General features: G+C 43.4%; 1 protein-coding gene across 1 annotated transcript in view; it reads left to right on the top strand.

Moving 5' to 3' along the window:
• The first annotated feature begins 4,732 nt into the window (after positions 1-4,732).
• Positions 4,733-17,937, top strand: part of PTPRT (protein tyrosine phosphatase receptor type T) — a 458,488-nt gene continuing 445,283 nt past the window's right edge. Inside the window, exon 1 of the mRNA XM_075166323.1 lies at positions 4,733-4,891. Within this exon, the coding sequence (XP_075022424.1) occupies positions 4,822-4,891 (70 nt within the window). The 5' untranslated portion in view covers positions 4,733-4,821. The remainder of the gene's footprint in view (positions 4,892-17,937) is intronic.

Genomic DNA, 17,937 nt, shown 5'->3' on the forward strand with positions numbered 1-17,937 from the left:
GCTGACTAATTTGTAAGGAAGATACTGCATAACAGGTAGTTCTGTAATGAAAGCTACAAATTGTGTGTGTATTTATTTGTAAGTAAATACATACTGCTTGCCCTGGGGGAGAAAAAATAGTTCACCATATTGGATCAGACTGATCTTGATGTGTACCGAACTTCTCAAAGATGAGGTTCTCTTTATGTACCCATTGGGTGTGTGATGCTGTGTACGTGGAAAAAAGTTTCTCCTGTATCTCTACGAATCTGCCTATACCCGGATAGCTGAGTGGCAGTCATGTTTTGGTGTCCCCGTGCACCACCAAAGCAGCATGTAGAACTGCAAAAAGATGTTTTCCTACCCTCAAAATAAGCACGTGGATTGTGGAATATTCCTCTTATTTTTAGGAAGAGGAACTGTGCTGTCTATGGGGGCAGAGGTAGCCTGGCTACCGTCTGTGAGCTGGCTTTCTGCTGGAGGTACAAGAGATGTACACTGTAGGGGATTGGATGAGTTCCTCCACATTTCTATTCCAGCCTGATAGCAGGCTTGGATATTTACAGACTAACTTGTTTGTTAAACACTTCAAAAATACACATATTGATTCAAGTCCATGAGCTGATTTCTTTTTTTAATAGGTTTTCTTGGTTAAATGCATTTAATGTCATAACGTGACAGTGCCTTCAGTTGTTTAGCACTTTGTTTTCCAGGGGCAAGCCACATCATTTGCACGTGAGTAATACTAAGGATTAAATTTTCTTCTCTCATCTGACACAGTGAGGGAACAGTTTTGTGGAGTCAAGAAGCCTCCAGTGACAGGCTCAAGAAAACTTCAGAACTTATGTTAACATTTTCTTTTTTAAGCCACTTGAGACCTTGCTATTATTAACAGGCTACCCAGGGAAGTGGTGGAGTCACCATCCCTGGAAGTATTTAAGAGACATGTACATGAGGCGCTTAGGGACATGGTTTAGGGGGCATGGTGGTGTTGAGTTGATGGTTGGACTCAATGATCTTAGAGATCTTTTCCAATCTCTATGATTCTATGATTAGCAACAGCAAAATAAGCTATGATGATATACACTAGGATGGAATCAGAACTTTTCTCGTGCCATTTTTGTAAAATAATGTTGTATAGAACACATTAGCCCAGAAAGATAGAGATCTAGCAAGACCATTTTGTAGGGTTTTTAGTTCTTTGTGCTAGCTGCAAAGGCCACACAGCACAAAAAAGCATATAGAGTCATGTGTGTTATTTCTTGGTTGGTGTCAGAGTTCTGGAGCACAGCTTGTCCCTGTCTTGCTTGATGGTTCATCACTGGACCAATATCATGGCCCTGTTTGAATTTCAGGGGTTCCCTTGGCTGTAAATGAGTTATGCTGCAGATCAGGAGTGCATCATACCCATCAGTATGTTTTCTCACTGTCCTTCTCCAGTGATACATCTTTGATTTTTTTTTTTTTTTAATAGTTGTATTTCATCCCACCGCTATACATCCAGACCTTAAAGATGTTGTCTAGAAGACTACTTCAATCCCTTTGTGTTACCAATCTCTATTGACTTTGTCATCCGTATATTTCATTAGAAGACAACCAATGGTATTAATGTAAAAATTAAATTTTAACAAGACTCTAAAAGAACTTGTTAATCTTGTGTCCCTGTGATCTCTGCTTGCAGCTCTACATCTTGTTGTCTCTCTCTTGTAGGGCCGTTCCTTGCTGCATGGGTGTTCTGTAGTATTGCCTATTTTCCTATGTGCCGTTCAATCGGATGTTCTGGTAAAACCTTGATAGATGTGACCTGATCACATTTGTCTTATTTATAAAATTACTTGGTGGGGTTTTTTTTGTTTGGTTGGTTTTTTTTTAAAGTTTGGATCTGCCTAACTTCCATTTGAATATCAATGTTGCATTTAACCTTTTTTTTTTGTTTAGCTTTACTTTAGTCCTTCGTAGTTTTGTTTGTTTGTTTTTTTTTTTTTTCCTACTGAAAGCCTTGTACAGGGTTGAAAATGAGTGGCTCCAGAGTTGATCATACTGCATTTCCCATTGTTCAGCATGGATACAGTGCTTGTTGTTCTGCAGTTAGATTATTAGCAGCGCAGCCTTGTCATTAACAGAAATCTAACTGAAATATTCACTTCAGGGTTTGGGTTTTTTGTGCTAATTATCTGCCTAATTTTAGTTTATCCTGTTCTCACTGCAATCATCCTGCATCTTCTTTTATTCTTTGTTTTCCTTTCTCATGAAAAAATGTTTTTGAGTTCAGAAAATCCTTTATAAGGTTTTAGCCTGATTTAGTTCAGCCTAATGTTTGGCTTTACACTGTTTGATGTCTAAGACATAGTTGTCTCTTCTGATCAGTCCTTTTTCCAGATTCTTGTAGATTTTTTATTTCTAACCTCTTTTTGATTATCTAGTTAGAGGTAAGGATCCTCTATTCTACCCTTCTTCACTTTGCTTACAATGCAGATTTTTTTCTTAGGTTGACACCTTTCCTTGGAAGAAGTATTAAGCTTCTCTGCTTTCCATTCCCTAAGCTCCTTGGGCCTCAGTAAATCACTTAGTTTATCAAATTTTTGTCATTCTGAACACGAATTGCAGACTTGCTTTTGTTTCTTCCCTTTTATTTAGTTTATATGGAAACAACTGGCGATCACTTGATTTAGAGTTGGTTTTTTTACAGCTTGTTCCTTGCTATTGTTTTCTTCACTTCCTACCAGCACCATCTCTGTGTTTCAAGACTGTGTTCTTATTGCCCAAGCAATTTCCATTGATACATAATTATTTCAGCAGCTTCTGACTATGCCTACTGTTCTGGCTGGATCCTTTCTACTACCTAGCAGACTACTTAGTGATTTTTTTTTTTTCTTTCTCCTTGCTGTTCTGTTCTCTGCTTTCCCTTTATCTCCAAGTGTATACTTGTTTGTGACCGTCCTTTTGCTCAACAAAAGATAGTGGCATGCCATAATTTTTGAAGTGATGCTGACACCTGAAGAAAGGACCACACCTCGTTGATTGGAGAGCTTTATGGACAGGGGGGGATCTGGTTTTGAGATATTCGGACCTTCTCTCAAACTCAGGTCTGGATAGGGATTCTGAGGGAGGGAGCACAGAATCACGGTATCATTTAGGCTGGACAGTAGCAAATTGATGTTTTCTCCATTATGTGAACCTTGGCTAGCAGGGTAGTGCTCTCACTTGACCGGACAAGGGTTGCAATATGAAATTCTTCAATAGTGACCTCAAAATGTCGTGCTTGGCCCTTCAGTGCTAAAACCTCCTCACCTGATCAACACCACAGCTTGTTTGGTCTCTTCTACTCATTGAACGTGAGCTGGTCCGGGGTCAGTTAGCCACGTGCCTTGTGTTTGCAAGCAAATACCCTCCCTCTGCTCCCAGCTGGTGGCCCCCTCCCCGCCGCCTTCAGTTCGGCAGGGCCCTGCTGCGCGGCCAGGCTCTGCCCCGGGTCCTGAAGACTTCCAGAGCCCTGGTGTTAATGGTATGTTAAGGGTGAACCTCTCTTGCTTGGGGCCAGGGCCAGAACAAGAATAAAAGCACAGGGGAAGAGCTCTTCCTGCTGGTGAGGAGCCGGGTGCCGCCGGCCCGGGCCCCGCTAGCTGGGTGCCGCGGCCTGGCTGTGGCTCCCCCGGCCCCCTCCCTCAGCCCCCTCCCCGGCGCGGCGGGGCGGGCGGCCGCTGCGGTGCAACACCGCCCCCTAGGGGCGGGCCGCGCAGCCCGCCGTGCCCTCCGGCGGGGAGACAGGGGTCCGCGGGGGGGGTGGGGGGGGCTAAAAGGAACCGGAGAGCGGAGCAGCGGGGGTTAAATGACACCAAGAGCAGCATTAGATTTAATGAGGAAACTGTGTTCTGTTAAACCTGAAGTACCCCGAGTAAAAGGGCGCCTAGCACCGCTGGAATTTCTTGTGGAAGCGGAGTTGCTGTCTAAAATAACGCCCTGCTGTGTCGGTGATTAAACAGGTGCTTTATGCTGGTGGTCTTCGCTTTCCTTTTCCTGTGCAAATCCGAGCTCAAATGGTCGAATTGATATGTCTCCTATTTTGTGCTTTTTTTTTTCCTTAGGAGAGGCATGCTTTTTTGGTAAAGAAGTTGCCAGCGGAAAGCAATTTTTAGAATTGTGTTCAAGATTGTGTCCCTGCCTGTGTATAAAGCCTATGAGTGCAGCAGTACGCGGTGTGGTTAGGTATTTAGCAGTTAACTCTCGAAAGTAAAGTGAATAATCATGAAAATTACTATTTTCAGCTGCAAATGCCTGTGAGCTGTTGGTAACAAAGGACCCTCTGAAACCCGCAGCTTCCCGCACGCCCCGGCTCTAGCAGAGGGCCGCTTCTCCCCTTCCCATCCCCGCTCCCGGCCGCGGCTCCAGTCCTCCGGTTAACGCAACACCCTGCGTCCCCTCCCCATCCCCGCTGGAAACCGGGATTTGCTGGCGAGATGCTGTACTTCAGCCGCTACCGACAGGAGATTTTTTGTGCGTGCAGCCGGGCTCGAATAGGGATTTAAAAAAGCCAAACCCAATCCGCTACCCAGCCACTCAGGAAGCCTGCCAGCCCGTGGGAGGGGGGCCGGGGTGCTGCCCCTCGCCGCGGCGGGGCAGCGGGGCCGGCTCTGCGCGGGCGCGGCCGGCGCTGGGCTCGGGGGGGGCCGCCCGCCCGCCTCCCGCCCGCGCCTCCCGCCGCCACTCCGGCGGCTCCTCCGAGCAGCACCGCGGCTCCGGCTGCCGGGGCCGCCGCCGCGCCCGAGCCACCGATGCGGGGGAGACTGGCGGGGAGGCAGCGGCTCCGCGGCAGCGGGGCGGGCAGGTGAACTCCGGGGAAGGATGACCGGCGTCGCCGCGATCGTCTTTCTCCTGCAGCTCTTGCCCAAGGCGGAGGGACAGGTCTTCGCAGGTGAGTGCCGCCCAGCCCGCCCGCGGCCCCGCCGAGGCTGCCCGCTCCCCCGCGGCGCGGCTCGCCCCTCGCCCGGCTCCCCCGCCGCGGGGCGTGCGACCCCCGGGCGGGCAGCGCTCCCCGGCAGCCCCAACTCCTCGCCTCCAGCCCCTCGGCCTCCCTGTGCGAGCCCCGCAGCGAGCGGGGACGGGAACGGCTCTCGGAAGGCGAGGGAAGGAGCAGTCTTAGTAAAAGTGGGTTTCTGGAGCCAGGCGTCCGCGCTGCCAACCCCGGCAGCGCCTCGGAGCCCGCGCCGGCTTGTGGCGGGCTTCGCCGGGCGTGCGGGGCCGCGGCTAACGGGGCTGGGGAGCCTCGCCCCGCGGAAAGTTGCGGGTGGTGGGAGGTGGACGCGTGGCCTTTTTATTCTTGGATTCACGACATTTGAGTCCTTTTTGTGGCAAACGGTCTTTCCGAGTCCAGGGCAGGAGTTCGCTTCCGAAGGACGTGCAGCTCGGGAGGAGTCGCTGCCTTTCTCCTCCAGTCAGGCAAAGGGGTTTTGGGGTTGTTCTCAGAAGTTTAGTGGCAGTTTTTTTCTCCCCTTGCATCTCAAGTAACTTTCTCGGGGGGCCTCAGCTACTCGGGCTGGCTCCTTCCCAGTTGTCGCTTTCTCTGTCACTCTGATGCTAAGGAATACTTTGCTCCCTGGCATGTGTACATTAATAGTAGCCGGCTCTTCTCCCACTCCTGCAAGTTCCTTTAGGCATAGTTTGAATTACTTGAAGATGACAGGTGCTTATGGCGCTAGTTTTCTCCTCTTGTGCTGTTTTGTGGGTAAAGCAAAGATATGTGTGGCTTTGTTTTTCCCTTGGATCTTTTAATATGGCATTAATTTTCTCGCTGCAGTTTTTCTTTATATTAAAAAATAAACAGTAGTAACTTTCTTCTCTCCTGACTTCATGTATCTAGCTTTCTAAGGGGTTTCTTAATCATTTTCCCCCCCCATCTGTATATTTAAGATGAGTAAAAATTCCCTGTGCAACATTGCTTAGTTAGGAATAAATCTCAGTGCTCGAGACTTGGTTTCATACCTCCAACATGCCGAAGTTTAGTTCATCTCAAAGAGTGGAAAATTTTTCTTAGTTAAGACTGAGAGCTCAAATGACTTTGTCTCGCTGCTTTAAAACAGAAATAGTGCAGAGCGTAGCAGATGCTGAGGACGCAGGCAGGGCACTATGTATACTTTAACTGATCTCTTCAGTGCAGTATGGCTCGGAAGAAAGTTTGGCGTGTGAAGGGCCAGGCAGGCGGAGGAGACCCCGGTCAGCGCGGTGAAGTAGATGTGGTGATCGATCCCACACGGTTTGCCACCACCATGGTATCTTGTTTATATTGCTAGGCAACTGCACAGATCCACAGATTTATTAGAAAGGCTGGGAAATCTAACCTAGTTAAATAGCTGCTTCGTTGAGTAAGCAGTATGTGGAGCTTTTTTTTTTCTTTCTCTTCCGACTGTTTTTGTGTCCTCGACACTTGTCGTATCAGTTGAGATTAGATCCTCGTCTTTTGATGAATCATTTAGCCAAATGCTTAGAAAAAAGACTTTTCTGTGAAAATGGCAAACTTTTAAGGGGGAAGAAAACACTTTGTATTTGAGGGAAATAGCAATGTAATATAAGCTGTATGAGCTAAACACATGCAAATTTAGGGATTAGCCAGATGTTTTCATTATTTTCTGAAAGCCATGAAATATTTTGTTTTAATCATCAGTTCAGGGGCAATAGTGACTGTGAGGTTTCCTAATTATTAGTATCGCCTTCCACCTCCTATTTTAGTGCACTCCTTACCATTCAAAATAAGAGGAGCTGTTTTTAATAAATAACGCTTTCTGAGCTGCTTCTGTTAATGAAGTTAAAAGAAGTTTTTTTCCTCTTGGACTATATATATCTGCTGTGAAGTGTAGTGGTCTTGACTGTGTCCATATAGCTGATATTTTTATGGTAAAAAGCAGAGCTTTTCACATGCAATTGGTCTCTAAAATTTCAGTGAAGTTTGGAGAGACTCCAGTTAATGCTATCGGTGCATTTTCGCATTTTCCATCAGGTGGTGCTCTCTCCATAACTATTAGGATGCAAATATCTCCAGTCTCTTTCTGATTGAGTTATTTTTCAAAGCCTAACGCGTTTATTCAGCAGCCTTTTGTTAAACATACCCCCAAAAAACACTGTGTGAGAAGTTGGCTGGGTTTTTTGATTTATTTTCTTATATGTTAGTTGGGCTAAGAAGTAGGAAAGCCCCAAGTCAAGACAAAATATGGTATTCAATTCCTACCCAACTTGCACAGCTGCTGCTGCTGCTTTGTATTATCCACAACATATAAAATTAGAAATACTACAGAGCGACAGCAGAACGTTGATGGCTTCCTCCTGGAATACCTAGTTTCATATTGAGGGAGCTGGTTAACACTTATTTTTTTATGTAATTTCTATATTGCTCTATTTGGAACTCTTCTCCCCAGCAATTACTTTCAGTTGCCTGCAGTCTCTGTATTTGTTTATAACTGAAGATATGCTTCTGAGGTTCTAAACTTTTTGTTAGCTTTAGGGTCAGCTACTAATTTAATTCCTCTACTTTCCTATAGAAGAGACAGAAGTAACACCAGGTAATGCTGGTAATTGCCGATTCTTTCAGGATTTCAGAAACTAAAGAACTTTGCTTACGGGGAAGTTTTTTCCTTAAAGCATGTGTGCAGCTTTTTTCCCAGCAAATACGTGGAGTATTCTTGCAGTTGCTGTGCACTTTGCTACAGCCTGTTTTGTGTGCATTTTTAGCACAACAGAGTGGAGAATAGAGAGATTAAAGTCATTTGCAGCTGTGAAAAAGCATTTGGGGGGGAAAGTAGGACAGTGGCATTACATTGGGACTGTTCACCTGAACACCAGATTACTTTGACCCCTGTTTTTCTTCTGATGCCAAAGCTTGTTTTAATTTTTTCATTAATCTTGCTCCTTGGTTCACTATGGTAGAGCTCCTGAACGTTTGAACATCTTTGCTTTCAAAGACTGCCACATCATAAAGTTACGGCAACTGATAGTTCATTACACATGGTTGGTCCAGGGAAGAGGGAAGATGAAAGGGGAGCAAGGGAGCAAACTGCAAGGAATTTTTGGGGGAAGATTAAGTCATTTACTAGGAGTTCATTTACTCACAGATTTTGCTGTCAGTAAATTGGCAATGAAAAATGGATGTTTCTGAGCAAGCTACTCTGTGGCAATTGTTAACAATGCAGCCATTTAACTCAATAATCACTTTTCACTCCCTCTGGGGAGCTGTTAGCACTACAATTCAACTTTATTTTTCATTCCTGGCTGGCTCGATTTGTTCTCTAATACATAAACAATTAATATTAAAAAGGTGATGTTGTGAAACTACCTATTTGGACAGTGGCAATGAAAGGTCACTGTGTGTATGAAAGCATTTGTGAATCTCTGCGTGATAATCCTTCTCTTTTACAAGTGCAGAGCCCTTTTTTTACCATCCACCCTTCTGAAAGTCCCTCAGCTCTGTTTTTCTTGTTTAATTGTACTTTTTTAGTCTGTTATGCTCTCTGTGCAGGCCCACGTGCTCTAGTTTCCATTAATATTATGGGAATGATTTGGGACACTTATTGTAGAATATTACAGTATTTTTTTAGAAGGCACCATCATCTGTTACCATGGAAACCTGTATAGTGGTAAAGATGTAGGTCTGAGGCTTTGTGAACCTCAAGATATGGATGAGGGTTGTTTCTTATAGGAACGATTACTTTTGTGTGTATGAAATCTAGTTAAGTGGAGAGAAGAAAGAGAAATAAGTTGATCTGTTCAGCATTGCACTGACAATCCTTCTTTTGAATAACATTCTGCATAGAAGGATCAGTGTCTTTCTGATTCTCTCTATGTATATGGGGTTTTTTAAAGCTCATTATTTATCATAATAGTTGTTCTGTGCCTCTGGTAATCTTCGTTGTAATTTTATAAATGAGGTAAACGAATGTGTATTGGCAGGTGGTGTTCTTTGCTTGAATGGAAAGTGCTGAATGTAGAATTGGAGAGGTGTGCAATGTTAGCACCGGAGCTTAAATATTTTGGTAATGAGCAAATTTGAGACTGACTTAACATGGCCCTAATAAAAAAAAAAAAAGCAGATGTTGTCCGAAATCCACCTCCTAAAATCTGATTAAGGTATATATGGGTTTGCTCACTAATGTGAGCAATAAGAGCAATAAAAATTATCTGTTTTGCCACAGAAATACTGAAGCCTAATTAACATTCATAAAAACTCTTATGATGTTTGGGTGACGAGCAGCAGGAGTGCGTGTGTGTGTGTATTGCTATATAAAGCATATGTCCTTTAGAGAGAGATTTCTTAATTTTTTATGGAAACTGCTTCAGTCTGTTTCCTTGGTGTCTTGTAATGCATAGATAAAATATGTAATGAAGCTTCTAAAATGTGCTTGTAGGTATGTCCATAGATGAGGCTTTCCTTGCAGGGAATTTAAGAACAGCAGCATATAGAGATCACCTGCTGTTATAAACTGACCCAAGCTGTAGTCCAGATTTCCCACAAGAAACCTCCTGTGCCTCCCGTTGCCTCCGAGGGCTCCACTTCCACAGAGAACAGCTCATGGGTTGACACTTCTTGGCTCTTCTTTGTCATTCTTGAGAACGGTGCACTTGGCTCTTACGGTATTTCTGAACATTTTATGGAGCAGTATTACTTGGCCCATTTAAGCCAGTGTATTTGGCCAAGAGTCACTTTTTTCCTGGTACTCTAATTTTTCTTCTGATGGTGCTCTCCCTGTTTGTGATATCATTTCATTTAGATGATACCACCTGGATATCATTTCATTTAGATGATACTTGCTTTTGGGGGGAAATCCTTACTCATCTGTTGACCTATTGCCTTCCTGGCCCCATGTTGCCTCTTACTTTTGAATGCCACTTGCCTCCCGCCACCCTGCTCTTCCCAGGCAAACCCAAAGGAAAAGAGCAACCCGAAGCAGACACGCAGAGAAGGTGAATGTTGTTGATGGCATCAGAAAGGACTTCTTACAACCTGGCCCTGTCTTTCTCTACACTCGTAATTACGTAACAAGCCAATTGCTTCTAGTGTTGATTACTGCAAGCTCTAAAGATCATATATCTTCACGGTGGAAGAGACAATTACTATGTCTTAATCAGACTATACATCATTTAATCAGACACACTTGTTTTTTTAATATCTGATAAATACATCCATCTATCATACCATGGTTTAGAGATGTCGGATACTTTGCAAGCTGGATGGCAGGGCATTGCATGTTCCGGAAGAAAATGCTGATAAGTTAGTTAAAGAAAACAAGGACCTTTGGAGAAAGAAGACTCTAAGTGTTGTTTAATGCCACAGTTAAAGATGATGTAATTATGGGGAGCACAAGCATATCCACCTGTGAACAAGACCTGGTAAATAGGACAAGAAACCCTAGAAAGAGTGAACCTGCTTAGTGCTTGGTCTCCTCTGGCTTTCTTGTTTTCTTTTAACTAGTGCTTGTAAATAAATCCGAGGCCAGCTGCTTGATTTCTTCTTTTCTCCAGCTAGATCCCTCTGCGGGCTTGGGAATTCAAGCTGACTTGGTGAATTCTCCATGTTTGGAGAGGTGCAGCTCATGTAGTTAAAGAATGATTGAGCTGCTTGCGAATTTTGGGAGGATGGGACCTGGCTCTTGTTCCTTGATGTTTTTTTGAGTTCATCTCTCAGAAAGGCTGTGGGGTTTGACAGCTGATGATGTCGTGTGGGCACAGAGCAGTGCTGCAGCCTGAGCAACCTGTGGTTACGCAAACCTCTTTATTCAGCTCTGCCGTTTCCTTTGTACTGGAAACGCTCAAAGAATCCCATACCTCGTGTTTTGTAGTCGAAACGTCTTCAGATCCAACGTAACAGAGGAAACAGTTTACCATGCTTTTTTCATGTATGTCCTTGCCATAATCTCTGCTTCATTCCCGGGTAGTGACTATGTTGACTGGCTGGGAAGCAGCTCTTGGCTGCTAATTCAGCTGTACGTTGAGCAAAGGAGGGCTGTTTCACCGCTTGTCTTCTGCAATGTTGTAAAGAACAACAATATCAAGAGTATTACAACTTAAGCCAGGGTTTATCCATTTTTATGTTGGGGATGAATCCTTCTGTCTTTGAATTTGAAGAAAATATCGTTACCTGCTTGAGCAGAAGTAGGCCTTTGCGCTGTACTGGGGATGGTATTCTTGAAATGTTCTGCTTTTGAGTCCAGTACTGCTGAATTTGTCACTGTTACTGGAACGACCTTAATCTGCGTGTGTGTGAATCTTCATTCCCTTAGTATCGACTCGAAGGTCAGCTCCTCGATAACAGAAGGGGAAGCTTTGCAAATAGGAAAAAAAGACCTAAATAGGCCAAAGAGCAATTGTGTGCGGTGGGCTTTCAGGTTCTTTTTTTTAATGAAAAAGCATGGAGTTGAGAATGGTATCAGTGCCGCATGGTTTTGTTTATTTAAGAAGATAATGAAGATTAGTAATAGCGTTGCTTGGCAGAAAGCGTGTGTGGTTGTGACCAGCTAGGAGAAGTAGGGCGTGAAGATGAAGTGGGGGAGGAAGAAGGGAATTAAAGCAATTTGACTGCTATAGACAGGTCTTTCTTCCTTTAGAAATACGCTTATTGGAATTGCAGCAGTGTTTGCTGGGTAAGCAGAAGAGCACTTCTGTCAGTAGGATGGGCTGCTGCTGCGCTTGATGGGTCATCTCTCCAGAACAGGGATTTTCTCTCGGTGTGCACCCATTTATGTGCAGGCAGCCCAAATCTTACTCTGCATTTCTAGGTGTGAATTCAGTGCTCTAATAGAAACAGTTTTTGAAACTGTAAAGTGTAATGTATTTCCACCACAATCAGTTGTTTCTCAGGGAAATATTTGACATTTTGATATTTTTTTCAGAGGTGTGTGGCTGAAAGAGGTCTATTTAAAAAAAAAAAAAACAACAGGGAACAACACCCACCCCCCCACTCCCCCCCAACCCAAAAAAACCCTAAGCTAAGAGGCTGTGTATATGTAACTCCACACTTGACTGCATTGGGTTGGTGTCAAGAATTTTTACTACTTTGTTCCTGAGAACTGAAAAGCACCAATATGAATGTTCACCAGCTATTTCTAGTGTTCTCCGTGCAAGTCTGCCTGTTAGCAAGAGGTCTATGTACCCGCATGTCTCTTCTGGCAGGGGCACCGGCTTTCGCTAGCCTGCAGCCTGGGTGTGTTTGTAAGCTGGCTGAGCAGCGGAGCTTGTGCCTTCCATCTTATTCTGGACTTGATGGGCAATTGTCAGTTTGTAACGGTATCAGGTCATCTCTCCTAGTGAGCATCTTTAATGGAAAGTCCCTTTTTTCCTCTTTATTGTTTACTAAACCTAATGTGATTGCTTTATTGTATAGTAACTTTGAAACATCTGAAGAGCCAACTGTGTTAAACGCTTCAGAGGCACAAATGACTCATTTTCTTTTTGTACCCTGAAGAACGTTTTCCTCTTGCAGTTGTACAAGAGAGAAACAACAGAAGAAACGGGAGCAGCGTCGCAGCCAAGCAGCAAGGGTGGCAGCTGACAAGGCGCTGGCGTGGTTGGGTGTGGGTTGGCTGTGGAGAAGGTGGTGGGAAGGCGAGTGTGATGAGATTATAGCAATAGGAAGAAGAAGGGAGCAAGTATGAAAAGAAACATGAAAGGTAAGAAGAGCCTGACAGGATAGAAGCAGTGAGGAAGCAGACATAAAATAAAGCTCAGAAATTGGCTGCTGTTCCTGACGCTCGCAGGCTGGGAGGACGGCTGTCGCTGCCATCATCTCTGTCTCCATTCCTGTACATTAACTGTCAGCCAAAGTTATTGCTAGATAGCTCGTTGCTGCAAATTTAGTCCTTGGGCTGAAACATGGGCTGCAGTGCCTGGTTTTCATTGTCCTTCCTTAATTTTACCGTGACATTTTCTCAAACTGGTTGAGCATATGTCTTCTGATATTTGGAATTGACTAGTAACCCATTCTAGGTTTGCTTAGAAAAGCGTGTGAGATTTATATGTTAAATTTGCCAGTCGCTAATATTTTAAGAGCCTAAAACATGACAGAAGCAGTTTTTGCTGTTGTTACTCTAGCTCAGCTGATACTTCAGAGACCTGTTCCTGTGTTCACACCGCTGTTGCGTGCTGTTTATTTCAGTAAAGTGAAAAAGAATAAGTATGCAAAAGGAAAAGACCTTGATGTATCAAATATATTTGATACATTTGATACTTTACATTATATCTGGAATACATTGCCCTCCATCCCTGTCTGTACCAGAGGAGCTCACCGGGATAGCAGCTATGCCTCGGGACCTCAGCGTGTTGCTGGGCTCGGCTCCGAGCCTGTGCCTGGCAGCCCAGATGTGATGCACACTTTTGCGCAGCAGCCAAACAAAATTAAACGTCCAGAAGTCATTATGTCCATCAGCAAGCTAAAGCCAATTGCTCCTCTTAGCTCCTTTCCTTTCATTTTTTTTTTTCCCCCGAAGTTCAGCGTTGGTTCGAGGCAGACCTCTGTGTTGCGTTACGGGCTCTGACGAAACAGGACGTAACCTTCTGATAAATTTGACTTTCAGCTTGGCGGCTTCCAGCCCTCCGTGCTCCTGTGGCCTGGCTGTTGGTTGCCAGCACTGATTCATTCCCTTTAGGGCTCGCGGGTCCCTGGGAGCACCCGGCAGCGCTCCGTGTGTCCTGCCTGCGGAAGGCAGGTGAAGAGGCGGCGATGGCCGCGTTGCTTGCCAGCAACCCAGACGGTTATTTCGTGGTACTCCTGCATGCAAACAGATGCAGATAGTTATTGCTGGGGACTGTTTGGATGCTGCCTGGTTGAACCAGAGCCGCTATTTAATTTTTGTGAGGGTAAAAAAAAAAAGCCAAAAAGATTTCATTAAATCTAGAACCAGTTGAAAAGCTTCCACAAATGTGATCTGAAAATTGATTTTTTTTTTAAGAAAGCAGCTGTTCTAAAACGAGCAGTTCCCCTGCAGTTCTTAAGGTTCGAACATTCCAGCATGAATCAGGAAAAAAATCTATATGATCTAGTACAAAATAATAGATTTTAATAAATCTTGTAGGGAGTTTTGCATGTACTTTTAAAAGGGATTTCTACTATGAAAATGGTGGTCAAAACACTGCTCCAGCTTCCTGAATAAATTATTTTGGTTAACAATAGGGTCTCCTAGACAAACAGTAAATATATTTTTATGATTAAAAAATGGGAGATGGTGTATATACTAACAAATATCAGCACGTGGTAGCAATAATCAGAGAAGCGGAAAGCTTGGGAATAAACAAACACACTGTCTCTGTTGGCACAGGGATAACACTGGAGACTGCCAAGGCCAGACCCTGCAAAAATAAGAAAGTATGATTAATTGTCCTTAAATGAACCTACCAAGCAAAAATATCCATCTTAAAGTAAACACTCAACTTTGCATCTTTTATTACAAAGCTTTTCCATCTGCCAAAGTTTTTAATGTTCTATAATGTGCTTATTTACATTTCTGTGCATGTTTAGTGTAAAGAATCAGCATTCTGAGTATAGCTGTATTGGACATCTGTTTTACTCTTGCACTTTGCTTTTCTAGCAATAATGCAAAATTAATTCTCAAAATGGCAGAGAAGTAATGTTCTGGAACAAAGTCTTTGTGGTGGTTGAAGGTCACTTGGCAGTTGTCTATATTAAGTCACTCCCTTGGGGGTTTTTTTGGTGTTTTTTTTTGTTTGTTTGTTTTTTAAAGATGCTTTCCCTTCCTTCCAGTGGTTCCTATGGCCGTGTTGATGTGAAGAGCTCTCATGGCAAGAAAGCAGAAAAGTATTACTTCCCCCCACTCTCCCAAAAAGCTCTGTGCTGATGAGCTTCTATTGCTAACAAAATGCTAAATAAATGAGAAAAAGAGTTTCATTGAAAGAAGTACTAAATTCCTTTGTGTCACTTGGCATATTCCAGTGGTTACTGACTTCAGGGTGACTTGTTTCTGGAGCATGCAGAAAGCAACAGAAGCATTATCAGTTTTTCAATACATGATACAAGTTTGGAGTGTATCTTGCTTGCCAAGTGTAATTCATGTCAAAAGTTCTGAAGAGAGTACAGAGTGAGTGTTTGGATTATATATAGCTATATAGTAATTATCAGTATATAACAATTTGCCCATAACATGCTTCCTTTTAGTATAGGGAATGGCAGAAAGATTACTTATCAGGATCAGACTTCAGATACAATTTCCATTAAAGTTCAGGAGAAACTTAGAAGTAATTCCTTTTTAAGTTTTTTTGGTGAAAGTAAACTTGAAAGAACTGCAAAGAGGAGAAATAATGTCAGAGTTAAGAATCATAGGCAGAAATTCAGCCCCAATCTTGAAGTATTGCAATATAGATCCAGAGTAAATGTATACAAAGTTATTTTGTGTGGATGAGAGAAATCTGGGAATGATTAATGCCGAGATTTTGAGAGAACTGACAATTGACAGCATATTTGCATGCAACTGAATATGAATTTGAAAAGAAGCAAGTACACTAAAGGCAGAATATGCCACCTGCTGTGTATGTAGTTTAAAAAAAGTGTACGTCTGGGATTTTTTTCTCCCTGGAATATCCCCCTCAGCCCTGAACATCATCTTATTCCTGAGAGTGATAAATTAAAGTATTGAGAGTGCCTACAAGTGACAGCGGTTTCTCCACTTTTGAGCAAAGATTTACAATATCTAAATACATTTAGCTTCTGGACCTGTAACTGAGAATGGAGCTGTGAAAGGGAGAGCACCTCAGAGGAAAGGAAGGGGAAGAAGGGAGAATTATTTAATGTGCACCAGGAGTGACAGAATGAGATTAAAACAAGAGAATAATTTACTTTGAGCATTAGGAAAATCTTATTGCAGATCCATGAGGTTGTGGAATTGTGTCCCAAAGGAAATGGTGGAAACTCTGTTGCCCGAGTCATTTTAATCTAGACAGGACAAAATAATTGAATGTCTTCTGTAGAGGGAAAAAAAGTATTGCACTCTATGAAAAAACAAATTGAATAATCCACTGCAGGCTTTTTTTCTCTAAATTTCTAACTTTCTGGTAATGCTGTTGAAGAGGGAAAAGAAGAGGAGGAGGAGGAGGTATAGGGAGGAAAAAAAGAGGATGCTGTATTTAGCATATAATAAGTGTAAGTGATGTTAACACGCACTAATGCTTCTCAACTGTTCTTAATTCATCTGATTAAATATCTGTTGCATATCTATTAAATATCAGCAGCGTTACGGCGAATTCAAGATTGCCTGACTGCATCATGTCCCCCTCCAGATTCCTCCCCCTCCCCTCCCCAGGTCTGTGTTCAGACTTGATCTACCCTGGGGGCAAACAGGGAGTGCAGAACCTAAAAAACCCTGCCAAACAAAACCAACCCAACCACAAGTGCTGTGTATGACTTGTAGGTGCTAAGGAAGTGGATAATGTGTAAGTCGGAGAGAGGAGGAGTGTTAAGCATGTGATGTCTTATTTCTGCATCGAAGTTCCCGAATGATTCTGGGTGGGTCGTTCAAGCCGAGGTTTGGCCGGCGTTACCCCAGCGGGCCCCTGGCTGTAACGTCCAAAAGGGCTTCAGAAGTCACGGCTGCAGCTGAAATCGGCGCCGCCGCGTTTCCAACCTGTGGGATTGATAGAGGTTCCTGAAGACCCTGAAGATCCCTGGGTGCTTCAAACGGGAAGGTGGAGTTAACACCGGTACCTTCCCTGGAGCTCTCTTTGAGCCCCTGCAGTGGGAAGGGTTGAACCCAGCGCTGTGAGGTGGGTGGTGAGAGCATCTGTGCGCCTTTGTGAGGGAACAGAATTCTGTAGCTGTAGGGAAATCTGAGAGGAAATTAATAATCCTCTCTGTGGAGATCAGTTTGCATAGTGTGCAGTAAATAATGCATGGGGCCACGGAGCTAACGATAAGAATAAAACAAAATATTGAATAGCTGCTCATTCAGAAACTACCATCCATCTTTTGCATAGAACAACAAAAGGTCCCGTGGCAGAAGAGAGTACGTGATCAGGTAACTTTTAAAAAGTCAAACCTATGAGAGTTTGAGACAAGGTTTTGTGGACAACCTTCTGCTAGGGTGATTAATACCCTGCAGAAAGCTTTTGATTTTTGTTGTTAACGATACTGCCTTTTTTTTAATCTCCTTTTGAGACAGGGAAGCTCATCACCAGCAAGAGCTGGACAGTAATTTGGGGACTTGAGTGTATTGGTGGGGGCTTTTGTCTGCTGCTTTGCAATCATGATCTGGTCTGCATAACTGAGCAATACCCTGCCTCTTCTTTTTTTTGTACAATATCACCTCAGAATCAATAAAGTAGGCATACGAGCAAAAGTGTAGATACTTGGGCAGAGTGAGCTGTGCAAACGTCTCTCTAAAGTGATTGTGGAGGGTTGGGAGGGATTGTATTGTGGCTTAGACTTGACCTGCAAGCAGACAGCTGGACTATAATAAATTGGGATTTGAGGTTTTATGATTGTTTATAAATGTGTTTACGATATGATGCTTCATGGGGCCCTCATTTTATACTTGTTTGAATCAAAATCAGCATCATGTATGCAATTAAGGTCATCCTGTGCTTTGTTCACTTTAACTGAAATAGTAGAAAGCTGGGTGGGGAAACCAGTGCTGTTGTAATTAAATTGAATAATTGATTATTTGAATCCCATTAAAGAAAAAAGGATGTGAGAAAATAGACTGTGTTATTTATCAGTCAACTCGAGGGAATTCATGTCTTCTGAAAATTAACTTCAATTCTATTCTTTTTGTTATTGTTCTCAGTATTTACATTATTCCAGCGTTAAAGAGAACAAATAATGAGTTTCTTCAAAACTTCCTCCTCTTTCTTTATACCCTCAGGCTTCCGATTAATTTTCCTTACTCTGCTCTTTCCTTTTGCAAGCCATGTACAGTGGCCATTCTTCCTCCTGTGTCTGGTGTGTTTCTTGTAACGCCCATCGCTGGTGTTAGGTGG

The sequence above is a fragment of the Calonectris borealis genome, chromosome 17 (assembly GCF_964195595.1).
Source record: "Calonectris borealis chromosome 17, bCalBor7.hap1.2, whole genome shotgun sequence".
NCBI lineage: Eukaryota > Metazoa > Chordata > Aves > Procellariiformes > Procellariidae > Calonectris > Calonectris borealis.